This window comes from Pongo pygmaeus, chromosome 9 (genome assembly GCF_028885625.2).
Source record: "Pongo pygmaeus isolate AG05252 chromosome 9, NHGRI_mPonPyg2-v2.0_pri, whole genome shotgun sequence".
Classification (NCBI taxonomy): domain Eukaryota; kingdom Metazoa; phylum Chordata; class Mammalia; order Primates; family Hominidae; genus Pongo; species Pongo pygmaeus.
Window position 1 is genome coordinate 78875744 of NC_072382.2, and position 27149 is coordinate 78902892.

Below are 27149 nucleotides of genomic sequence, written 5' to 3' on the forward strand. Positions count from 1 at the left end.
CAGGTGTGAGCCACTGCACCCGGCCACATTTATCTTTAAAACACTATCTTATCTTTCACTTGAAGGAAGAGTAATGATTTATTCCCAAATAAATTTATATAGCATATAATTTTTTCATGAGAATAATTTTTTTTCATTTTTGGCCTAGCCCTTCAGATATACTTATTCTTACTGTTAAAAGTGGTTACCTTTTAAGATGGATGGGGAGGAGAGAGCAAAGAGTATTTCACTTTTCATTTTGTATCCACTTGTTTTGTTTTTTTCTGAGACAGAGTCTCGCTCTGTCGCCCAGGCTGGAGTGCAGTGGCGCAATCTTGGCTCATTGCAACCTCTGCCTCCTGGGTTCAAGCAATTCTCCTGCCACAGCTTCCCGAGTAGCTGGGACTACAGGTGCCCACCACCATGCCCAGTTAATTTTTGTATTTTTAGTAGAGACAAGGTTTCACCATGTTGGCCAGGCTGGTCATGAACTCCTGACCTCAGATGATCCACCCACCTCGGCCTCCCAAAATGGTTAGATTACAGGCATGAGCCACCGCACCTGGCCTCATTTTGTATCTTCTATAAAGTTTAAATTTTCTAACTATATATATATTTATATATATATATTCCTCTAAATAAACACATATTATTCCAAATAAAGTGATTTGGAGTCACCCAAGCAGGGATGAGTTAATGCAAATAGAGAGATTGGAAGAGTACCTGGGCCACAGCATTCACGAAGTGTTTGCTATTATTATTATGATCTATTTTTAAATTTTCTTCTATATATCTCTAGGTTTTAAAAATAGTAAAGGTTTTATTTTTTAAAAATAAGCACTTGTGGAGAATCATGGCTATATGTAATTGTTAAAATATAACAATTTAGGCTGGGTGTGGTGGCTCACGCCTGTAATCCCAGCACTCTGGGAGGCCAAGGCAGGCAAATCACGAGGTCAGGAGATCAAGACCATCCTGGCTAACACGGTGAAACCCCATCTCTACTAAAAATACAAAAAATTAGCCGGGCGTGGTGGCAGGCACCTGTAGTCCCAGCTACTTGGGAGGCTGAGGCAGGAGAATGGAGTGAACCCGGGAGGCGGAGCTTGCAGTGAGCCGAGATCGCGCCACTGCACTTCAGCCTGGGCGACAGAGCGAGACTCCATCTCAAAAAGTAATAATAATAAAAATAAATAAATAATAATAAAAATAAATAAATAAATAAATGTGTGTGTGTGTGTGTGTGTGTATATATATATATATAACAATTTAAATTCTTGATCTAAAATATAATCTATTGTTCCAGGTTCCTTTCTTCTTGCCTAATATCAATAACCCAGGGACACCAAAAAAAATGAATCATCTTAAAAGGTAAAAGATACAAAAGCAAAAGTATAAAACAATGGCAAAGAGCCCAAGAGAGAAAGAGAATGAACAAACAAGTTTTCAGAGAATATATGGACTGCTTTCTACTATTTAATAACCACAAAGCACAAAAAATAAAAAGCCAAAAACAAGCTGCACACAGTGGTGCGTACCTGTAATCCCAGCGACTTGGGAGGCTGAGCCAGGAGGATGGCTTAAGCCCAGGAGTTTGAGACCACCCTGGGCAACATAACAAGACCCCCATCTCAAAGGAAAACATGAACAAAAATACCCCTACCCCATGCAAAATAAAAACAAGGACAACAGATGTTTTCAACATACCCTCAAGGCAGGAACAAGATGAGAAAGACTGTCTCGGAGGTAGGCATAGTGCCTGAAGGTGTGATCTGAGAACAATGCTGGCATTGTCGGACAGGTTTTAGCAGCATTGAAAATAAGTACCAAAACTGCAATATCTGATAGATCACTGGGTTAAGTAAACTTGGAAGTATAAAAGGTTGGCCAGAATCTGGCACTCTCACTTTCCACCTCCAAAATCTCCATCAAGAGACTATGATTTTCTAATAATCAAAGAAATGCAAATACAAACAACAAAATACATTCCCCTACTCCACCCACACCCCCAATTACCAAAGGTTTTTAAAAATGCCAGAGACTGCCAAGAATACAAAAAAATGGAAATGATTTTGCCTATAAAGTAAGCAACTATATTGCCTATCAAAGTACATACTGGCCAAGCATGGTGGCTCACGCCTGTAATCCCAACACTTTGGGAGGCTGAGGCGGGTGGATCACTTGAGGCCAGGAGTTTGAGACCAGCCTGGGCAACAAGGTAAAACCCCGTCTCTACTAAAAATATAAAAATTAGCCGGGAGTGGTGGCAGGCACCTGTAATCCCAGCTACTTGGGAGGCTGAGGCAGGAGAATCATTTGAATCCGGGAGGCGGAGGTTGCAGTGAGCTGGGGTGGTGCCACTGCACTCTAGCCCAAGCAACCGGTTAGGAATTTGAGACCAGCCTGGCCAACATGGTGATACCCCGTCTCTACTAAAATACAAAAAGTAGCTGGGTGTGGTAGCGGGCGCCTATAATCCCAGCTACTCAGGAGGCTGAGGCAGAATTGCTTGAACCTGAGAGGCAGAGGCTTCAGTGAGCCGAGATCAGGCCACTGCACTCCAGCCCGGGTGACAGAATGAGATTCTGTCTTCAAAAAAAAAAAAGAAAAGAAAACAAAGAAAAGAAAACTCAGACCACCCTAGCTACACTGCAGAAGGAGATGCCAAAGCTGCCTGCCAACACATCAGGGCCCATCCTAAGCACAGAGGATACAAGCTGGATCATCCATGTCTGGTTCAGCTGTGTCAAAAAATGGGTGGGTGCTCAGAAGCTCTGGCACCAAAGGAAGCACCAGGGTTGGATGCCGACTTCCCAGAAACTTCAAGCACCTGAAACAAACAAATAAGAATGTACATCAACAAATTAGTAAAGTTAGTCCTTTGAAAAGTACTAGGAACTGGAATCAGAAAACCTGAACTGGAATTGGAAATTCTCAACCATATACTTTTGCTAACTCTATGACTTCAGATAAGTCACCCAGTTATTCTGGAACTCGGTTAATTCATCTAAAAAAACTGGTTATTATAAAGATAAAAGAACTGGTTATTTAACCAACAGCCATTTCCCCCAACTTTCTTCCTGAGAGAGCCCTGATTTTACTCAGGTATCAGGCAGGCAGCAAAGTGCTCGGAAAAGGCAGGTCCAGCCCAAGAGCTGAACCACTATTGGTCTAAACCCATCATGGCAATCCCATTCCCATTTTCCAGTGACTGGTTTGCTGGTAGGCAAGTAAGTCAGTTCTAGACAATGGAGCACGAGAGTATGTTGGCTGGGGAGCTCCTCAGGGATGTTTTTGCAAATCAAAAGAGCAATGCATGAAACGGACTGACCGTTCCTTTCTGTCTTGAGATATTATCTTATGAGGCAGCCATCTTACAACTATGAGAAGAAAGCCAGCCGGGTGTGGTGGCTCACGCCTATAATCCCAACACTTTGCAAGGCCGAGGTGGCTGGATCAGGAGGTCAAGAGATCAAGACCATCCTGGCCAACATGGTGAAACCCCATCTCTACTAAAAATACAAAAATTAGCTGGGCATGGTGGCACGGGCCTGTAGTCCCAGCTACTCGGGAGGCTGAGGCAGGAGAATCGCCTGAACCTGGGAGGCGGAGGTTCAGTGAGCCGATATTATGCCAATGCACTCCACCCTGGCGATAAAGAGAGACTCTGTCTCAAAAAAAAAAAAAAAAAAAAAAGCCAAGAGAACTGCAGAGAAACCAAAGAGAGCCCTGGTAACCTGGTGAATGACCAATCCTGAAACCAACCTTCTGACTTCTTGTTATGAAAAAACAGACTTATTGGCTAAGATATTTTTAATCAGATTGTCTTTTTTATTTGTGGGCAAAAACATTCTAATTGATATCCTGGGTGAAGTCCTGAAATCACAGATCTGTCTGAAACTAAGTAGCCTTATGCAAGTAAATTTTTTCATCTACAAAATGAGATTAAAAGTCATTACTTCATAGAGTTGCTATAAGCATTAAATAACTAACATAAAGTACTTAGCAAAGTGTCTGTCACATAGTAAGAACTCAATGTTAGCCATTATAACTACATGAGGGCCCTTTATAAACTATAAGGAACTATACAAGCAAGGTAATTATATATTTTTATTATTGTTTATGGTTTTTTTTTTTTTTTGAGATGGAGTCTTGCTCTGTTGCCCAGACTGGCATGCAGTGGCACAATCTTGGCTCACTGCAACCTCTGCTTCCAGTGTTCAACCAATTCTCCTGCCTTCGCCTCCTGAGCAGCTGGGATTACAGACATGTGCCACTACGCCCGGCAGATTTTTGCATTTTTAGTAGAGATGAGGTTTCACCATGTTGGCCAGGCTGGTCTTGAAATCCTGACCTCAGGTGATCCACCCGCCCCAGCCTCCCAAAGTGCTGGGATTATAGGCGTGAGCCACTGCACCCGGCCAATTTAGTGCACCCTCTAAACCAGAACTTAACGAATAAAAAATAATAAGGCCGAGCACAGTGGCTCATGCCTGTAATTCCAGCACTTTGGGAGGCCGGGGCAGGTGGATCACCTGAAGTCAGGAGTTCAAGACCAGCCTAACCAACATGGTAAAACCCCATCTCTACTAAAAAAAATACAAAAATTAGTTGGGTATGGTGGCGTGCACCTATAATCCCAGTTACTCAAGAGGCTGAGGCAGGAGAATCGCTTGAACCCAGGAGGCAGAAGTTGCAGTGAGCTGAGATCACACCACTGCATTCTAGTCAGGGTGACAGAGCAAGACTCCGTCTCAAAAAAAAAAAAAACAAAAAAAAAAACATAACTAAACAAACCACTATATAGGAGAAAGAGGAAATCTAATTAATTTATTTCTATACTTGTAACAGCTACCACAAGGGTTGGTGCATAGTCAGCACACAGCAGGCATATAACATTTGCTAGGTGGATAGATGCACAAATTAGTAAGTAATCTAAAATGTGATACTCAGCTTAGGAATCAGATTGCTGAGAGTTTGGTTAAGTTGAATCAGGTTTCTAAAGTAAAGGCAAAATTCAGGGCCATACTATCCTCAATCTATAAGGACGGAACAAATGTCAGCATTGTACATTTACCACATTATGGGACTCAATGAGTAAATGGGCAAAAAAGTCATTACTTCCATATGGAGTCCCTATCAGTAGGGTACTTGGTTAAATTTTTCAGCAGCTCCACCAATGCAAGATGAATCCCTTCTTTGGTTGAAACATTAGTACAGCATAAGAGTTCATGAAGAGCCTCTCGAATATCTCTGGATGAATCCTTTTAAAAAAAAGTAATAATAATAGTAGTTACTGTTGGTTAGCAGACTCAGCCTCTATCTACCATCCCCTTCTCCCCAGCCACCTTCCCATCTAGGGTGGCCATGTAACAAAGTATGTGGAAGTTTTTTGGCTGAAATTCCTGAAATAATCTCTCATTTTATTGATAAAGGACCAGAGGCAGTAGCTTTGTCCCCTTTGTTCTTTAACCTTCCTTTTCCATCCTATCTGGAACTCAGTCATGATGCTGAAGGTACAAGAGCCTTTTTGCAACTAGGAAAAAGGACAGGCTAAGAAGAAAGGCTAAGAGAGAGGCTGGGAATGGCTAGTTAGCAGAACACTCAGAACACACACACTTATTAAGTTTGCCATCTTATACAGGCACAGTTTGTGGCATCCCAAAACAATTACAACAGTAACATCAAAGATCACTGATCACAGATCACTGTAACAGATATAATAATGAAAAAGGTTGAAATATTGCAAGAATTACCAAAATGTGACACAGACATAAAGTGAGCACATGCTATTGGAAAAATGGCACCGATAGACTTGCTCAATGCATGGTTGCCGCAATCTCTCAATTTATTCAAAAAACACAATATCTGCAAAGCCCAATAAAGAGAGGTATACCTGTATGTGTTAAATGGAGGAGTGAGGGAAAGAGTCAATCTATCTGATGTGAATTTCAAGATTTCAAGAATGAGAAATATTAAAAGAGAGGCAAATCGAAATGTCACTCCTATCCATAAAATTCTGCAACAGTTTTCCATAATGTTAGAATAAAATCCAGACATCTTAAAATGGCCTACAAGGCTCTCCACCTGTCCCTAATCCCTCTCAGACTTCATCTCATGCCACATTTCTACCTTCTCACTGTGGTTCACTCCTACTAGCTTTCTCTCTATTCTGCAAACACAACAAAGCTCACTTGTGTTTTAGAGCCTTCCCACTAGCTGTTGCCTCTACCTGAAGTTATTCTCCCAGTCTTCACATAGCTAGCTTCTGTTTATCATTCAAGACTCAACTTGAACATCATCTCAGAAAGTCTTTACTAACCACTCAAATTACAGAGAAATCCCCCATTCCTCCATCATACTGTTTATCTTCTGCATAACATTTATACCATCTGAAATCATTTTGTTTGTTTACTCCACCTCTCTTTAGAATATAAGTTTTATGACAGCAGGGAGCCTGTCTGTTTTGATATCCCTATATTTCTAATGCATACACAGTGCTTGTTGAATAAAGAAGTGAATTTTTCTAGGCAGGGTAGGATCTTGACATAGCAGGAAAAAAAAAAAGGCAAATTCCAGCTGGAAGGGTCAGCAAGGTAAGGCTCAAAGCAACGAAGCACAGTGACACAGAAAATATAAGGGAGCAGTGCACAGCATGGTGGAAGAATAGTCTACTGTAAGTTTATATGGGTCTGAACTCCTGAAAAGAATTAAAAGGCAAGGATTCTTTGTGAGTTATGTACATAAGTACTCACAAATAAGCATACCTGTGAACAATTCTGTACATCAAAACGTAGCTTGGAACATAGCTCAGCTACTCAGCAAACACTTACCGAGCACCCAATTGTGCCAGACACTGCTGCAAGACATTGGTAATAAAAAAATGAAGAGTCAGCCGAGCACGGTGGCTCACACCATAATCCCAGCACTTTGGGAGGCCAAGGTGGGTGGATCACTTGAGGTCAGGAGTTCAAGACCAGCCTGGCCAATATGGTGAAACACCATCTCTACTAAAAAAAAAAATTCCAAAAATTAGTACTGTGGTGCGTGCCTGTAATCCCAGCTACTCGGGAGACTGAGGCAGGAGAACTGCTTGAACCCAGGAGGTGAAGGTTGCAGTAAGCCAAGATCGCACCACCGCACTCCAGCCTAGGGGACAGAGCGAGAGACAGCCTCAAAAAAAAAAAAAAAAAAAAAAAAGGAAAGGAAAGGAAAAAGGAAAGGAAAGGAAAACAAAAGAGAAAAGTCACGACACCTTGAGGAGCTCACAGTCTTACGAAATAGAGAATTACTGAAAAATGCTAGAGTAGTATACACAGGGTGCTATGGGAATAGAGTGGTGGCATTTAGCCACCCAGGGCTGGGAGTAACAGTTAGGGAAGGCTTCCTGGATATGTTACCTAATATAGGCTGTGGGAATAAGTGGACGTCTCCTGGGTTAAAGTGGCAGTTTTGCAATCTGAGGGGGAAAATTACATTGAAGGTAAAATTGTGAGGAAAAGCAATATGTGTAGGAAAGTGACTTCAGCATAAAGTTCAAGGTGAGGAATGGTGGGAAAGAAAGCTAAAAAGGAAAGGATTGGCTAGGCTATGTATGAGGCCACCCATGAAGAACCACACATAGAATGTAAACTTATTTTTAGGAAAACATACATGAAAAAATTATAAAGATTTATAATTCAGGAAAAATCTTAGTAGAAGTGCTAAGCAGCTGAGAGAATGGTAGGGACCTTCAAAATCAAAGCACCAGCTATTCTTTAAAGTACGCAGTAGAAATCTGTTACAAGTGTTCTAAAAACTAAGTACCTAATTACTATCCCTTTCACATCTGAACCCCATCTTCCCCAAAAAAGGAAACTAGAGGCAAAACCCCATTTATGAATACTCTGAAGAACTTCAGTAGTTGCAATTAAAATCCAGACATTTTAGAAAAATAATACAAGAACCACCTAGAGCTGTACGGCCTGGGAAGCAACTCTGTGTTTACATTCTGGTTCAGCCACTAACTCAGACAACTTATTTTTTTCTCTATAAAATTCCCAGGGTTGAATGAATCAATCCCTAAGAGCACTTGCTGCTATAACAGCATATGATTCACTACAAGAATAAAATCAAATTAAAGGTTCAAAAGAACTCTTCATTATTTAGCCCCTACCTTATCTATAGCCACTTCCTCCACTCTTCCATCTGTTCAACTCTACGCTATCATTATAATAAACTCTTTTTAGTTCCTTGACTATATCATATTCTGTCTTATCTCTACATCTTTAGACATTGCTCCCTCTGTCTGGTACCCTTTCATCCTACCACCAGTGTCACTTCTCCTTTAAAAAAGATGCACTTCAGCTTGAGTGACAGAGTGAGACCCTGTCTCAAAAGAAGAAGGAAAAAAAAAGCCTAGTTAAGTCCTACTCCTCCTTCAAGTGTCCACTACAGCACTTCCTCCTTCTTCCCAACCTCACCTCAGCCAATTCAGGTTAGACATTATGTATTCCCTAGGCATCCTATCCTTTCTTGATCACAGAAGGACCAAGCTTATTCAAATTTCCTGTTTCACAGTCAATTTCTTCCATCTTAGGGGAGGGGTATAGTGAGAAAACAGAACTGTGCTGCCTGACATACTGTTCTGTCACCAATGCCTAGCACAATACCTGATTTTAACAGGGGGGTGAGGGATGAAGAAATGAGTAACACATTAGAAACACTCACCTCTAGCACAGCTAGGACAGTGTCAAGCTGATCTTCTCGGAGGGTGATGTTGTTAGAGATTTTTCTCATGGTATGTATGGACTGCAGACGTACTTCCTCAATTTCATCGTTGAACATGTCAACTAGGAAATCAAGGCACTTCTCAGCAAAAGAGGGTGAAGACTGGGCCAACATGCAAAGGGCCTCCACAGCAGCAATACGAACCTCTAGAAAAAAGAACAAATAAAACTGCATATCAGGCTGGGCACAGTGGCTCACGCCTGTAATCCCAACACTTTGGGAGGCCAAGGTAGGCAGATCACTTGAGCCTGCCTATGCAACGTGGTAAAACTCTGTTTCTACCAAAAATATTAAAAAATTAGCTGGGTGTGGTAGTGTGTGCCTGTTGTCTCAGCTACTTGGGAGGCTGAGATGGGAGGATCACTTGAGCCTGGGAGGCAGAAATTACAGTGAGCCAAGGTTGTGCCACTGCACTCCAGCCTGGTGACAGAACGAGACCCTATCTCAAAACAAAACACAAAAAAACAAATTAGCTCAGTGTGGTGGCGCACGCCTATAGTCCCATCTACTCGGGAGGCTGAGGCAGGAAGATCACTTGTGCCCAGGAGTTTGAGGCTGCAGTGAGCCATGATCGTGCCACTATACTCCATTCTGGTGACAGAGTGGGCCCCTGTCTTCAAAAAAAAAAAAAAAATTCCAAAAACAAAAAACAAAACCTGCACATCAGCCAGGTGCAGTGCCATACACCAAAGTCCCAGCTACTTAGGAAGCTGAGGTGGAGGAACACGACCTGAGCAACACACTGAAGCCCCATATTTTATATATATATAAAGTAACTCATATCAAATTAAGAGCCATGGGAAAAGTCCAAGATGGATTCCTTCTCCTTCAGGCTGTCTTCTATTCTCTACTCCTCTCATTCTATAAATTCTCCCTGGGAGATCTCTACGCCCACAGTTTCACATACCACCCACCTTAACGTCGATCTAAGAACATGGACTTTAGTATCACAAGGACTATGGCTTAAATCTGACTCCACATATGTGTGATGAAGTCACATGTCTGTCTACATTAACTTCTTGAAAATTAAATTGTCTTACTTATCTCAGTATTCCAACCACAATACTTTTTAAAAAGTCAGTTAGTAAATAATGTTATCATTATTATTAAGATTAAAGTAGACTAAATATCATTGTTCCAATTTTAGAGGTAAGATTCAGCAACGTGGATTAACTTGCCTCAAAGTGAATGAGGGCAGGAATAGGACCAATACTCAGGTCTGTTGATTGTAAGCTAAAATCATATAGTGGTTAAAGATACATGCTTGGAATGATAGAGGTCTCAGAGCAAACTGTAGTGAATGATTCCTCCACTAAGTTGGAGGGTGATCTTGAATAAGTAACTCAACTTCCTGGCACCTCAAATTTCTCACCTGGTAAATGGAGATAATACTCATTTCGTTACAGAGTTGTTAGGACTAAATGAGATAATACAGGTAAAGCACATAGGGACCCTGCCTGGCATATTTTAAGGGCTCAATAAGTATCACCTAGGGTATAGGTTTGGGTTCTGTAAGCACCCTGAAAAGAGAGGCATGTTTTCCACCCCTTGGCATGCTCAGAACATGTAAGCAATAAAGCCACTGATCCGAGGAAGCCCTTTCTTCATTCACTAATAAGTGGGTCCTGAATACATACTATATGCTAGGTGCAGTACTAAGGGCTAGGATACAAAGATGAGAAACGAGTAAAACACAGAAAATGCTCACAAGACTTCTATACATGGTTGTTTTTTTTCTAGCGATTCCCACATGCTTCTGTAACATAATGGACTATTCCAAAACAAAACAAAACAAAAAGTACCTAAAGTCACAAACACAATTTCTTCTTTGTATAAAGAAAGGTTTTATAGACATGTTAAAAGTAGAGTTACTACATTAAAGACAGATGATTCAGGTTTTTCTTGGTAGTTATGAATTCCTTTTCATCAGAAGAGAACAATTTTCTTCACTTCACAATAATATAATTTAAACATGAAATTGCTAATTATAAGGCAAGCTAGAGATAAACCCAAATATGTGGTGGCTCTTCCTCCTAGAATTTTATCCATCACACCACAGTGACTCATATGTAACCTTTGCAAGTCCACCAAGGCAATCAGGAAGGAACTTCTGATCAGAAAGAGATAATCAGTGTGACCTCAGCTGATACAGTTCCAAGCAGAAGCAAAGAAATGTGGTATTTTACTTTGCCTGAACAGCCAGACTATAAGCAAGAAAACTGACATTTTCCACTGAACTTTTTGGAATGTTGAAGATATGTCGGCCAGGCATGTCACACCTGTAATCCCAGCACTTTGAGAGGCCAAGGCAGGAGGATCACTTGAGCCCAGGAGTTCAACACCAGCCTGGGCAACATAGTGAGACCCCATCTTTATAAAAAAAGTTAATTAAAAATAAATAAATAATATGTCACAGATTCCCTATGGGTATAGAGCAGAGAAAAGGAATCTACTATATTTTAAAAAAGACTGATCCTCAGCATCTGCACATGTATAATTGGGTCCAGACTTTGCTACCTATTAGGTTTGTACTTAGTACTAAAGATACAAAGATGAACAAAAGCAAGAGTATCCCCCAGGCTTACAAACAAGAACAGTTAATTGCATTACAGAGTGATGACTGTTGCCATGGAAAAGCACAGGGAATGTAAGAAAATGCATATGAAGAAATATAGCCCAATCAATGGGATCAGAGGTGGCTTTCTGTAATACGTCATCCCTAAAAACAATAACTAAAAGAGCTGCTACGCCAAAAGACAGAAAATGGCCTTTCTAGAAGAAAAGCTGCATGCACAAAGTCCCAAAAAGGAGGGAGAAGATTGATAAATTAGGAGACTAGAAGTATGTGAGGCACTACACTAGAGTGAACAGCCAGTGAAATAAGGCTCCATTTCATTCCCAGCAATGCACCCCTAAAACCCAAATTTACCCAGAATTGTATAAATGTGGTAAAATTAGAAAGCTGTCATACCTGATACCTGGTTATGGTATACTCACTTTTTAAACTTAATTTGATTACGTCTTAATAACATTTGTAACATGAAGGATAAATCCTTGAGGAGATGGATATCTATTCTATATGATGTGATTATTTCATATTTCTTGCCTGTATCAAAACATCTCATGTACCCCTTAAATATATATACTAGTATGGAACCAAAAAAGGGCCTGCATAGCCAAGACAATTCTAAGCAAAACGAACAAAGCTGGAGGCCTCACGCTACCTGACTTCAAACTATACTACAAGGCTACAGTAACCAAAACAGCATAGTACTGGTACCAAAACAGATATACAGACCAATGGAACAGAATAGAGGCCTCAGAAATAACACCACACATCTACAGCCATCTGATCTTTGACAAACCTGACAAAAACAACCAATGAGGAAAGGATTCCCTATTTAATAAATGGTGTTGGGAAAACTGGCTAGCCATATGCAGAAAACTGAAACTGGATCCCTTCCTTACACTTTATACAAAAATTAACTCAAGACGGATTAAAGACTTAAACGTAAGACCTAAAACCATAAAAACCCTAGAAGAAAATCTAGGCAATACCATTCAGGACACAGGCATGGGCAAAGACTTCATGACTAAAACACCAAAAGCAATGGCAACGAAGCCAAAATTGACAAATGGGATCTAATTAAACGAAAGAGCTTCTGCACAGCAAAAGAAACTATCATCAGAGTGAACAAGCAACCTACAGAATGGGAGAAAATTTTTGTAATCTATCCATCTGACAAAGAGCTAATATCCAGAATCTACAAGGAACTTAAACAAATTTACAAAAAAAAAAAAAAACCATGACCCCATCAAAAAGTGGGCAAAGGATATGAACAAACACTTCTCAAAAGAAGACATTTACGCGACCAACAAACATATGAAAAAAAGCTCATCATCACTGGTCATTAGAGAAATGCAAATCAAAACCACAATGAGATACCATCTCACACCAGTTAGAATGGCGATCATTAAAAAGTCAGGAAACAACAGATGCTGGAGAAGATGTGGAGAAACAGGAACACTTTTACACTGTTGGTGGGACTGTAAATTAGTTCAGCCATTGTGGAAGACAGTGTGGCGATTCCTCAAGGAGCTAGAACCAGAAATACCATTTGACCCAGCAATCCCACTACTGGGCATATACCCAAAGCATTATAAATCATTCTACTATAAAAACACATGCACACATACGTTTATTGCAGCACTATTCACAACAGTAAAGACTTGGAACCAACCCAAAGGCCCATCAATGATAGACTGGATAAAGAAAATGTGGCACATATACACCATGGAATACCATGCAGCCATAAAAAAGGATGAGTTCATGTTCTTTGCAGGGACATGGATGAAGCTGGAAACCATCATTCTCAGCAAACTAACACAAGAACAGAAAACCAAACACCACATGTTCTCACTCATAAGTGGGAGGTGAACAATGAGAACACATGGACACTGAAGGTGGGGGGGCATCACACACTGGGGCCTGTCAGGGGGTGAGGGACTAGGGGAGGGATAGCATTAGGAGAGATACCTAATGTAGATGATGGGTTGACAGGTGCAGCAAACCACCATGGCACGTGTGTATACCTATGTAACAAACCTGCATGTTCTGCACATGTACCCCAGAACTTAAAAGTATAAAAAAAGTATCTAAAAAATCTTAATGGCAAACTGAAAACTGTATAACTAAATCATATAAATGTTAAAAGTGATGAAATTCAGTTGCAGAAACTAAACAAAGCAAAAATGCTAATAGAAACAAAATAGGTTTCAGTTACTCATTTTAGAGTAAAATAGGTTTTAATAACTGAACTTCCTTATTATCCAATATTATTTAAATTGTAATTCATATTTTAAGTTCATAGAGAATCAAAAAGCAGAGGTGGATTTACTTTCTATACATATGGAACATTTTAGAACAAATGATAGGATAACCCAATTCTTACACCTACTGATGAAAAACTTTCTTTCATTAATAATATTCTTGCCCTTCTAAGAAGTAGTTCTATCCTGAGGTATGATTTTATAGGCATTTTTAAGACCTGGCACAGGTCTCTGGCACAAATTTACTGTAAAATGTGGACAATTAACATTACCTCACCAGATCTGTTACCCTTGCTGATAATGAAGAGGCTGGAGTCAATCATCTCTAAGCACTGAAATTCTGAGATCTATGTGAGACAGATAGCATATGGAAATCACAGGGGCTTTATAGGACGTCCATTACAAGATGGAGTAATGAAGACCAGCTTTATCCTCCAAGGATGAGACAGAGACAAAATATATGAAACAACAGCATTCCAGACACTGGGCATCTGGCAATAAAGGACTGTAATCCCTGAGTGATGGGAAATAAATGAGGTGATCTCAATGATTACAGCAATTCTGTTTAGAGAGACTCCAGGCACTAGGTCTTCTCTCCCTGAGTTGAGAAGATTGAGCTAGGAGTTTGGGAAGTCCAATGTGGCTAGAGTTCATAGAGCAAATTACTGGAAAGGAGAGAACTACACAGAGAGACAGAGAGCTTGGGAGATCTGCAGATGGTCACCTCAAGTCTTCAGCTGAATTCTGATCTGTGAGACAGAGACCATCTGAGGCTTGGAAAAGAACCACTCAAAACAATGAGAGGAAACAATCTCCAGAGGTCACACAGGGCCTATAAAACCACAGTTAACTTAGAAGAATTTTGCAGCCAGGTGTGGTGGCTTACATCTGTCATCCTAAAACTCTGGGAGGCCGAGGTGGCCGGATTGCTTGAGGCCAGGACTTCAAGCCTGGCCTGGGCAACATGGCAAAATCCCATCTCTACAAAAAATACAAACACAGGTGTGGTGGTGCCCACCCGTGGTCCTAGTTACTCAGGAGGCTGAGGTGGGAAGGTCGTTTGAGCCCAGGAGGTCATGGCTGCAGCAAGCCGTGACTGTACTTTGGCACTCCAGCCTGAGCAACAGAGCAAGATCCTGCCTCAAAAAAAAAAAAAAAAAGAAAGAAAGAAAGAAAAAAGGAAAGAAGAGGTTTTGTGCTTCAAGTAGTGAAAAAGAAGAGTTTTTTGCTTCACTAGTGGAGAAAAGTAAGCTGTAGGCTAAATGCTACTCTAATCCTGCCTAACAAAGTATAAGACCTGAAAAAATGGATCCCAGAACAAAGCTCAAAAATATTTATAGGAATAAAATAATATTCAGTATCCAATAAAGTGAAATCTATAATGTCTGGCATCCAATTAAAAATTATCAGACATGAAAAGACACAGGATGGAATACATACAGGATGGAATAATATATAATACCGGAGGAAAAAAAAATCAATCAAAACCAACCTAGGAATCACAGAAATAATAGTCCTAGTAAACAAGGATAGTAAAACAGTTATAAACATATTATCTGTTGACAAAGCTAGAGGAAAGGTTAAGTATGTTAAGAAAGACATGGTAGATACTAAAAAGATCCAAATTCTTTCTTCTTTTTTTTTGAGACAGGGTCTTGCTCTGTCACCCAGACTGGAGTGCACTTGTGTGATCATGGCTCCCTGCAACCTCTAACTCCTGGGCTCAAGCAATCCTCCTGCCTCAGCCTCCCAAGTAGCTGGGACTAAAGGCATGCACAACTATGTCTGGCTAATTTTAAATTTTTTGTAGAGATAGGGTCTCCTTATGTGGTCCAGGTTGGAAAAAACCCAAATTCTAATCAAACTTCCAGAGACAAAAACTACATGTCTGAGATGAAAAATATACTGGGTGGGATTAACATCAGATTATATCTTGCAACACTCAAAGACAAAGCAATAGATACTATCCAAAATCAAACACAAAGAGAAAATAAAAACTGGAGAAAGAAAGGAAGGAGGGAAGGAAGGAAGGAAGGAAGAATAGAGCATCAGTGAGCTGTAAAATAATGTCAGTATCCTAATGCATGTGTAATGAAAGTCGCCAAAGGGCCTGTAGAGTCAGAGAAATTTAAAAAAATAATAGTGGCTGGGTATGGTGGCTCACACCTATAATCCCAGCACTTTGGGAGGCTGAAGCGGGCAGATAAGTTGAGCTCAGGAGTTTGAGACCAGCCTCGGCAGCATGGCAAAACCCCGTCTCTACTAAAAATACAAAAATTAGCCAAGAGTGGTGGCGGGCACCTGCAGTCCCAGCTACTCGGGAGGCTGAAGCATGAGAATTGCCTGAACCCAGGACGCAGAGGTTGCAGTGAGCCGAGATCACACCACTGCACTTCAGCCTGGGCAAAACTCTACCCCCGCCCCACCCCCCGAAGAAAAAAGAGACAGAAAGAAATAATAGCAAAAAAAAAATTTCCAACTGTGATGAAAACTATTTGATTCAAGAAGCTCAACAAACTCCAAACAAAAGAAACATGACATGAACTATACTACACCCAGGCATATCATAATCAAATTGCTTAAAACCAGCGATAAAGAGAAATCTTAAAAGCAGCTTGAGATAAAAAGACACATTATATACAGAGGAAGATAAAAATGACAGCAGATTTCTCAACAGAAAACTATGGAGCAATATCATTAAAAGACTGGTAGAGGCCACACACAGTGGCTCACGCCCGCAATCTCAACACTTTAGGAGGCCAAGGCAAAAGGATCACTTGAGCCCAGGAGTTCAAGACTGGCTTGGACAATATAGGGAGGCCGTGTCTCTACAAAAAATTAAAAAATTAGCCGGGCATGGTGACACGTGCTTCTGGTCCCAGCTACTTGAGAGGCTGAGGTGGGAGGATTGCTTGGGTCCAGGAAGTCAAGGCTTCAGTGAGCTGTGATCACACCACTACACTCTAGCCTGGGTGACAGAGTGAGACCCTGTCTCAAAAAATAGAAAAGACTCTTGGAAAAAAAAAAAACTTATTAATCTAGAATTGTATTCCCACAAAAATATCTTTCTATATTTATTTATTTATGTATTTATTTTTTGAGACAGAGTTTTGCTCTGTTGCTTGCCCAGGCTGGAGTGCAGTGGCACTATCTCAGCTCACTGCAACCTCTGCCTCCTGAGTTCAAGTGATTCTTCTGTCTGAGCCTCTGTAGTAGCTGAGATTACAGGTGCATGCCACCATACCAGCTATTTTTTGTAGTTTCAGTAGATCCAGGGTTTCACCATGTTAACTAGGCTGGTCTTGAATTCCTGGCCTCAAGTGATCCTCCAGCCTCAGCCTCCCAAAGTGCTGGGATTACAGGTGTGAACCACCACGCCTGGCCCAAAAATATCTTTCAAAAATGAAGGTGAAATAAAATATTCATCAGTATACAAAGGTTTGGCAGTCAGACATACCTAGGTTTAAATCTTGCTCTGTCTCTTACTAGCTGGGTAAGTAATATCAAGTTATTATTTTTATTAATATCAATTTTAATTACCAATTATTAAGTGCTTATTATAAATAGGCACATGTATTATGCCAAGTGCTTTATGTATACAGAACCTCAGTTAATTCTCACAACTCAGAAAGATAGTTATTATTGTCCCTGTTTTATAAAAATGCTGGAATTTAAATATAGATTGACTGAACCCAAATCTCTTGCTCTTTACCATTATCTCATACTACTGGGGCCTCAGTCTCTTCTGTGTGTAAAATAAAAAGCATAGTAAGTACTTCCCAGAGTTACTGTGAGGACTAAATGAAACGATACATGTGTATCACCCAGTACAATGCCTGACACACAGCAGTCACTTAAAGAGTGCTATTGCTATTATACAGTCATACTTACCATACATCTCATCTTCCAACCCATGAACAAAAGCTCCACAAGCTCCTGACTCAATCAAGTTCACAGCTCCGGTATCTACTTCTTCCTTGGGAGCATCATCTCCCCACTTTCTGCCACTGGAAAACTCCCCTGAACTGTAAAGTTCCTTGGCACGCTCATGTGCAGTACGTTTCCTCTGCAGAGGACAACAATAATTACCAATTGTAGGAGGTTCATGAAGGAACACTAAGATGAACCCTGAGAACATGGGAAGGCAGAAAATAAAACTGCTCTTTGAGAGTTATGTTTGTAAAAATTATCAGTGGTTCATATAAGAGAAATGCAAATTCAACTTAAAATGAAACCAAAGCCTTGCTGGTCTATAATAGCTGAAAGTACCTAATTAAAGAGGATAAAGATAGCTGAAGAATGTGTTAAGAAAGTTGGTTATGTTTGCTGTGGCAGCAACATAGGAAAGAGAGAGCCAGAGAGGCAAACTATGGCAGTGCCCCTCCAAAAACCATTTTGGGTAGACAATACATTGACTCTAAGAAAACAATTATCGGGCAGGGAGCAGGTGGCTCACGCCTGTAATCCCAGTACTTTGGGAGGCCAAGGCAGGCTGATCATGAGGTCAGGAGATTGAGACCATCCTGGCCAACATGGTGAAACTCCATCTCTACTAAAAGTACAAAAATTAGCTGGGCGTGGTGGCACATGCCTGTAGTCCCACCGGGAGGCGGAGGTTGCAGTGAGCCGAGATCATGCCACTGCACTCCAGCCTGGCAACAGAGCGAGACTCCGCCTCAAAAAAAAAAATTATCTTCAGTCCCAGTAAAAGTATTTTTCTATTTGGCAACATTGCGTTCTATTTCAGCTACAGTACAGTCACTAAATAATCTAGTAAACTCACTTTACACAGAGATTGCCTAAGGTGGAATATACTGGTTGGTGTATCCAGTCCACTTGACAGTTATGGTTCTCATCACTAATGAATGACCTGGCACTCTGCTTTATACATCAGCCTCTCATGAAACCCCATCTCTAAAAAACTACAAAAAATTAGCCGGGTGTGGTGGTACACACCTGTAGTCCCAGCTACTCAGGAGGCCGAGGTGAGAGGATCACTTGAGCCCGGGAGGCAGAGGTTGCAGTGAACCAAGATCGCACCAGTGCACTCCAGCCTGGGCGACAGAGTGAGACCCTGTCTCAAACAAAACAAAACAAAACAAACAAACAAACAAACAAAAACATGCACCAGAAAAAGAGCTAAGAGACATATACCAAAATGACCAAAGTCATTATATTAGGGTAGCAGGCATATGGGTAAATTGTTTTCCTTTCCCTTATCAAAAATTCTACAACTCTATAATATCACTTTTATAATTTCGAAATTGAGGTACTAACAATGAATGTACATATTATTTTCTCAGACTCAAATTTGGTTCTGCAAACCATGTTAGTGAACCATCACAATCAAAGCTTAAGGGCATTTCATAAGAGGCAGTTGGGGCCGGGCACAATGGCTCACATCTGTAATCCCAGCACTTTGGGAGGCAGAGGCAAGAAGATTGCTTGGGCTCAGGAGTTCAAGATCAGCATGAGGAACACAGCAAGACCTCATCTCTACTAAAGATAAAAAAAAATTAGCTGGGCATGGTGAGGTATGCCTGTAGTCCCAGCTACTCAGGAGGGTGAGGTGGGAGGAATGCTTGAGCCCAGGAGATCAAAGCTGCATTGAGCAATGATTGTGCCACTGCATTCCAGTCTGGGCAATACAGTGAGACCCTGTTTCAAAAAAAAAGGAGAAAAAATGGCGTGGGGTGGGGGTTATTTTGTTACTGTTTGGAGAAAGGCTTTACTTACTCTTCCATGGTAACTGCTGCTGAAAAGGAGTCCTAAAATGTCATACCATCTCACAAAATGAGAATGGGCCTTTGTAGTTCCTAACAAATAGAAAATTAATCTTTTGGGGTTTTCTGGGGGTTTTTTTGTTGTTTTTTGGGTTTTTTTTTTGAGACAGAGTCCCACTCTGTTGCCCAGGCTGGAGTGCAGTGGTGCGATCTCGGCTCACTGCAACCTCTGGTCTCCAGGGTTCAAGTGATTCTCTGCCTCAGTCACCCAAGTAGCTGGGACTACAGGCGCATGCTACCACACCCAGCTAATTTTTGTTTTTTAGTTGAGACGGGGTTCATCATGTTGGCCGGGCTGGTCTCAAACTCCTGGCCGCAAGTGATCCACCTGCCTCAGCCTCCCAAAGTGCTGGGATTACAGGTGTGAGCCACTGCACCTGGCTTAGAAAATTAATCTTGCCTCTTTTTTGTAAAGCATAACCTGTGCAAAGTATTTCATTACAATAATACAAAATTTAATGAAGTCACTTGTTATTTGCTTCAATTTACTAAGATTTTAAATTAAAATGTAATATAGTTATCATACGTTAATTTAACAAATGCTGCTAAGTTAATCAACACAACTCAGCATACTACCCCCTACATTGGTTACAGAAACCCATTTTAAACAACAAAGAATAAAAGGTACCCTCAGATCTGACATCAGCTTCTTGTCAAGGGTCTGCTCCAAGAAATGAGAACTGACTTGCTCCATAGAGCCCTATAAAAAGAAAAATCCAGAGCATATAAAACAACTTTTATGATTTGAACATTATCTTAAAATTCAGAGTCTATAGCCAATTTAAGTGCATAAAGATAATATTATTCATGACAGTAAAGATGCTATGGGTTCTGAATCATCAGGAAAATAAAAATATTAGCAGCAGCTAACACCTAAATGGAGCTTACTATGTGTCACGTACTGTGCTTTTTTTTTTTTTTTCCTGAGATGGAGTTTTGCTCTTGTCACCTAGGCTGGAGTGCAGTGACATGATCTGAGCTCATTGCAACTTCCGCCTCCCAGGTTCAAGCGATTCTCCTGCCTCAGCCTCCTGAGTAGCTGGGATTACAGGTGCCTGCCACCATGCCCAGCTAATTTTTTGTATTTTTAGTAGAGACGGGGTTTCGCCATGTTAAGCAGGGTAGTCTCAAACTCCTGACCTCAGGTGATCTGCCTGCGTCGGCCTCCCAAATTGCTGGGATTACAGGCGTGAGCCACCACGCCCAGCCACTATGTGTCATGTACTATTGTAAGGGCTTTAGACATATATTAACTCATTTAAATCCTCACTATAACCCTAAGAAGTAAATACTATATTAGTCCCATTTTATACATGGAGAAAAGACACAAAAAGATTAAGTAACACATTGATGGTTACAAAGAATAAATTCCAGAGCTAGGAGATAAATCCAGGCTCCAAAATCCTTTCCCTTAACGACTACTCTCCGCTCCTTTTCATTCTTCTTTCCACTCATCTGTTCCATTCAATTAAACAAATATTTAGCAACCATTCAATTATATGTCTACAGTTACCAGGAACAAGAATACAAAAATAAAAAGACAACAGCTGTACACTCAACAATCTCACAGACTAGTAGGGGAAACTGACAAGAAAAGAGATTACTGCAATATGGTATGAAATGCTGTAATACACATCTACGAATGATGCCATGGGAATGGAGAGAACAAGCAGTATTAAGGTACAGGCAGGGAGAGGTATACTTGGAGAAATGAAAATTACAGTGCAAATGCCAAGTGGGAAATATTAAGTGGTTTTACGAATGGAACATAAGATAGGGCTCCTGAAAATGAGGCAGTACAGATAGGTAACAAAGAGCCTTATTTGCCATAGTAAGGGGTTTGCCTAATAAATAATTATTACATAATCCCTGTTAAACATCTAATGAGCTCAACAATGTATAAAATATTTTACTTATATTTTTCCAATTTATTCTTCCCAATAATCCCATATACCTCTCATCCCCATTTTCTAGATGAGAACTGAGGCTGAGATTAGGCAACTTACTCATTTCAAGTAAGGGAGAACATAGATTTATATTTCATAAAGCCCATCTTGCAACAGTATGACTAATGGACCATAAGGAATCAAAATGAAAGCAAAAAGACCAGTTTCAGAGGCTGTTGGAGCAGGTCCTAGACATTAAGAAATTTATCTGAGATCTTCTCTAATTCCTAAGTTAATAAATGCGGAAATGCTTATACAGGCTCAGATCTTTTCTCTAATCAAATTTTCCATAGAAAATTACGTGTTCCTGGGGAATGTCCTTACTCAAGTTAACACCTTTCCTATGATTCCACAAAAACAACTGCTGTACTATTTTGACTAAAGTAGTTTCAAAACCACTTTTTCTTTTGTTACATAGATCTGAGCCAATGTCATATCTAACATCCATTTTTTAAATCCAAACAACAATTTTATAAATAAGAACTATAAACGCTTAAGACCTCCTAAATCTCTTTCTAGTTTTACCACCAGCATTAGCTGTTGGCTTTTTTCTACTAGAATAAAAGTTTTCATTGACTTCACAGTAAGTTGCTTCATCCATAGTTCCCAGTGTCCTCCTCCAATGCCCTCAGCTGCACGCTCATCCAACGCAGCAGCACAGAGGGAGTACTATGCAAATTTGTGCTCCCCAAAATTAAATATCATTACTTGAAATAAATTTTCAATGTCACCTAAGAATAGGTGAAGCTTTCCATTTTAAGTCCACAAACACAAAGGGTCCTATAACATAATAATCCACTTGAAAAACGGTGAGATGTCTATTACTGCAGGACCAGTGGAAATGGAGAAGGGATGGATTTAGGGGATGTCAAGAAGGAAGAACTGATATGAGTTGCGACTCAATGGATGTGAGACATAGAAAAACTATTCCCAAATTCCTCTGGTTCATGACTTAGCAGATGATAGTATCATTTACGAAAACATAGAGAAATAGATTTGGACCAAAAAGATAATGAGTTCATTATAAAGTGCACCACACCAATGAGAAAAAAAGCTACATTCTGGTATACTTTAACCAGACAAATATGTTTAGATTAAGACGGAATCTCTCCAACTGTACTACTAGCACTACTTAACAACCTAAATTTAGGTAGTTAATGCTATGAAAACCTTACTTAACACTGAGAAAACCATTTCACTAGAGAGCCTTACTAAATGTATGTGAAATTTAGATACAAGATATTTAACAATTATCACACCTACTTTAAGAGCAAAAACTGCTCAACTGGTGTAAATAACATAAGTCTGTGCAACTAGGTGATAAGTACATCAGACATAAAACTGCCACTAACTAGGAATATCTGCATTTACCCTGGGAAAGACCAGTCATGGGCAGACTTACAGGCATAAAAGTCTATAACCTAACAGTCTGAAAATGTTGTAATTTTTAAGGTCAACGACTTCTTAAGGCTTATAAAAGTAGTGACTGTATTCTAAATAGTCCCATGAATCTGCTTACTGGGACCTCAAGTTTCTTTGCCCCACAAATAGAGCAGTTATAAATAAGTAAAAGCTAACCTCTTTTACATGGTTTTGAATTTTCTGATATAACCCATATCAGAAAATTTTTCATACTGCTATAAGCCAAAGGGATTGGAAACTATTCACTTTTTAAGCAAGATGAACTCGAGGCTACAAAGCTAAGTTGTTGCAGAACCTGGCTTCTGTTTTCCTCTCCAACTTACCTCGTTACAGATCCCCTATATTGAACATTACCCCCCAACTAGAAAGCACTAAACTGCTTGTAGTTTAGTATGATATTGCAGCTTAGTATATTGCTATGCATGATAATGTACTGCTTTTATATCCCTGCTCATATTTTCTCTTTCTCTGCATCACTACCTAGTTACTCATCCTTCAAAACTCAGTTCAGAGATCAGCTCCTCCAAGAAGCCTTCTGTGGTTGTGGTTGGTGCTCTTTCCTACCAGTACCAGGTATTATTAGTCACTGATTAGCTATCCCTGGCTACCTGACTATCAACTTCGTTGAAGACAGAAACTCTCAGTGTTTGTCGATTTGCTGAACAGGTGATCTAAAGATTATACAGGTTGAACATCCCAATTCCAAAAATCTGAAATCCAAAATGCTCCAAAATCCAAAACTTTTTGAGTACCAACATGATGCTCAAAGGAAATGTTCACTGGAGCACTTCAGATTTTGGATTTTGGAGCATATTTCAGATTTGGGATGTCCAACAAGTAAGTATAACGCAAATAAAATATTCCAAAATCCAAAAACAAAACAAAATCCAAAACACTTCTGGTCTCAAGCATTTTGGGTAGGGGATACTCAATCTGTATGCAGATTTGTTTAAAAAAAATGGCTCACCAGAGTTACCTGGCATACATCACCCACAACAAAAAGGGACCAAAATAACAAATAACTATATTTCAACTAAAATGACTGTAGATACATGCTGCAGAGCACCAGAGAAAGGGCAAAATCCCTGTGGAGCATGGAAGCCTCAGGATAGCACCACAGGGAAGGGAGTGAGGCTTCCTACCTGCCACATTGTCTCCCTTGCCAAAATCAGCTTAAAATCTGAGGAACTTCTTACAGGGAAAAAGTAAGCTGGAGATACCTATCAGTGGTCCCCACTGCTGCCACAGGCACCAGCAATTCTTGATAAAGGAGAGTCCTTAAGTCCTCAGTGGCCACAAATCCAGTCTGGAGAGGAGCCAAGAAATCATTCAGCTGTATTACCTCAGAGTGGGAGCCCACCTTGTCCTAAGCTGCTGTAGCATGGCACCAAGTTGAAGCTAGACTCACTACCAGTGTGCATCCTGCCCTGGGGACCAGTAGCAACTGACTCTCTTCATCCCTGAGAACCCGCCATCATTCTACCGTGATCACACGATGGCCTACAGCACCATAACCCCATCCACATAGAGTCTAGGTCAGATAGAGTGACGATGATCTCAGCATCAGACCCCACACAGCACTACCAACCACCAAGAAAACAGGCAGACCTGCACAGCAAGGAAGCCATCAAACAGACAGCTGGCAGCACTTTACCCAACACCCCTGTTCCATACAACCATCTGGGCTGCCAAGTATGCACACGCCAGTACTCAGCCAAAAAGCCAATCCTGTGGCAGCCCTACTCCCTCACAACCCGTCACAGAACCACCTGCCCACGCCCTGCCTGATAGCTGGTAATTCAGTGGTCCTGTCCCCTAAAACAGGCCACAGTAGAGTCCCACAGTCCCACAGCACACAGTCCAACTGGTCCTGTGGTAGCCCTGGCCCCCTACCATAGACTGCTGCCAAACTGCCCAGCCCCACTGCACAAAAGCATTTGAGCCTAGCCCAAAGCAACAGCCAACCAGGCAGTAGCCCCATCTCCCTACACAGCCACAGACCTGCCCAGCAGGCCGCCATAGAAAAGGCCTGAGCCCAGCACGACAGCCACCATGGCAGTAACTACTGCCTCCCTGGAAAACCAAATAGACAGCCTGGCAGCCATTTTAGCCGTAAATGTCTTGGCCAAAAATCAGCTCAGTACCCTCATCTATAGCATTGCCATCGCAAACTCCCACAGCCTAGGCAACTGAGGCAATTGCAAACATCAATGACTAGGATTATAGCTGAAGATTACAGCTGAAGCTGACAAGGATTATTACACCACCCACTGAGTCCACCCAGAACCAAAGGCAACACACCATACCCAGCTAATACCCTAAAACCATCTACAGGAAAAAGACTGTTACTATATACTAGCTACTCAATAAAATTGAAAAGAGCAACTATTCTACTAAATGCACAGATATCAACATCTAGTATCTTGGACACGATAAATGAAAATCAAGGAAACATGACACCCTCAAAGGAATACAGTAAGTCTCCTGGCTGGGGGCAGTGGCTCACATCTGTAATCCCAGCACTTTGGGAGGCCAAGACAGCCAGATAGCATGAGCTCAGGAATTCAAGACCATTCTGGGCAACATGGCAAAACCCGTCTCTACAAAATATAAAAAAATTAGTCAGGTGTGGTGGCATGCGCCTGTAGTCCTAGCTACTCAGCAGGCTGAGGTGGGAGGATCACTTAAACCCAGGAGGAGAAGGTTGCAGTGAGCTGAGATCATGCCACTGCACTTCAGCCTGGGTGACAGAGCAAGATCCTGCCTCAAAAAAAAAAAAAGGAAAAAAGTCTCCAATGACAGACCCCAAAGAAAAGGACACTTACAAAATGCCTGAAAAGGAATTCAAAATAGTGATCTAAAGGAAACTCAGTAAGATACAAGAGACTACAGACAAACAATTAAATGAAATCAGGAAAACAGTTCATGATCCAAACGAGAAATTCAACAGAAATCAGTATCATAAAAAAGAACCAAACAGAAATCTTGGAGCTGAAGAATTCAATGAACAAAATAAAAATAGTATACAATTGAGAGCTTCAACAATAGACTAGGATCAAGCAGAAGAAAGAATTTCTGACCTTGAAGACAGGTCTTTTAAAATAACCCATTAAGAGGAAAAAAAAAAAACAAATAAGAATAAAAAAGAAAGCCTTATAGCTGGGCGTGGTGGCGGGTGCCTGTAATTCCAGCTACTCGGGAGGCTGGGGCAGGAGAATGGCGTGAACCTGGGAGGTGGAGCTTGCAGTGAGCCGAGGTTGCGCCACTGCACTCCAGCCTGGGCGATAGAGTGAGACTCTGTCTCCAAAAAAAAAAAAAAAAAAAAAGAAAGCCTTGGAACATATGGGACATCAATAGGCAAACAAATATTTGCATTTTAAGATTGCCTGATGGAGAAGAGATAGAGAAAGGCACAGAAAATCTACTTGACAAAATGATAGCTGAAAACTTGCCAAGTAGTGGGAGAAATACGGACATCCAGATTCAGGAAGTTCAAAGGTTCACAATTAGATTCAACCCAAAAAGATACTCTCCAAGGTACACTATAATCAAACTATCGAAAGTCAAAGAGTAAGATTTTAAAAGCTGCAAGAGAAAATTGTCAAGAGAATCTCCATTACTATCAACAGATTTCTCAGCAGAAACCTTGTAGACCAGGAGAGAATGGGATAGAATTAATATATTCAAGGTATTGAATGCTACAACTAGAAGCAAAAGGACAATAATCACTATCATAACAACACACAAAAGCATAAAACTCACCAGTAAAGGTAAACTCATAAATCAAACAGATCAAACCCCAGTGACACAATATGTCATATAAAATTTTCAATCTGCTAGTATGAAGGTTAAATTCAAAATGGTCAAAAACTACAACAGCTACAAATAGTAGCTAAGGAACACATAACAGATGAAGAAGAAAATTAAGGCAACAAAAATATAAATTGAAGGGGAGAGGGAAAAAGTCTAGGGTCCTTTTATGTAACCAAAGTTGAGTTGCTATCAGCTTAAAACATTCTATTGTAACTGCAAGACTTTTTTTTCCCCCTTGAGACAGTCTTACTCTGATGCCCATGCTAGAGCGCAGTGGCCTGATCATGGCTCACTGCAGCCTCAATCTCCCAGGCTCAAGTGCTCCTCCCACCTCAGCCTCCTGGGTAGCTGAGACTACAGGTGTGTGCCACCATTCCCGGCTGATTTCTTTTTTCTTTATTTAGTAGAAACAAGATCTCACTATGTTGCCCAGGCTGGTCTCAAACTCATGTGCTCAAGCGATCTGCCTGCCTCAGCCTCCCAAAGTGCTGGGATAATAGGCAAGAGCCACCACACCAGCCTAACTGAAGACTCTGTAGTAACTATGTAGAAAAAAGTTACAGCAGATACACAAACAAGAAAGAGAATGAAAATAAAGCTTGGCCCC

General features: G+C 40.7%; 1 protein-coding gene across 5 annotated transcripts in view; it reads right to left on the reverse strand.

Annotated features, from left to right (window-relative positions):
- INTS4 (integrator complex subunit 4) overlaps positions 1 to 27149 on the reverse strand; it is a 115024-nt gene that overhangs the window by 41331 nt on the left and 46544 nt on the right. For 4 of the 5 annotated variants that reach the window (XM_054437843.2, XM_063672099.1, XM_063672101.1 and 1 more), the window contains 6 exons: positions 19990 to 20061; positions 17470 to 17644; positions 8689 to 8894; positions 5101 to 5243; positions 2694 to 2809; positions 1687 to 1820 (listed from right to left, as the gene is read on the reverse strand). In XM_054437843.2, the coding sequence (XP_054293818.2) occupies positions 1687 to 1820; positions 2694 to 2809; positions 5101 to 5243; positions 8689 to 8894; positions 17470 to 17644; positions 19990 to 20061 (846 nt within the window). The remainder of the gene's footprint in view (positions 1 to 1686; positions 1821 to 2693; positions 2810 to 5100; positions 5244 to 8688; positions 8895 to 17469; positions 17645 to 19989; positions 20062 to 27149) is intronic. The other variant, XM_063672098.1, reaches the window with a different exon arrangement.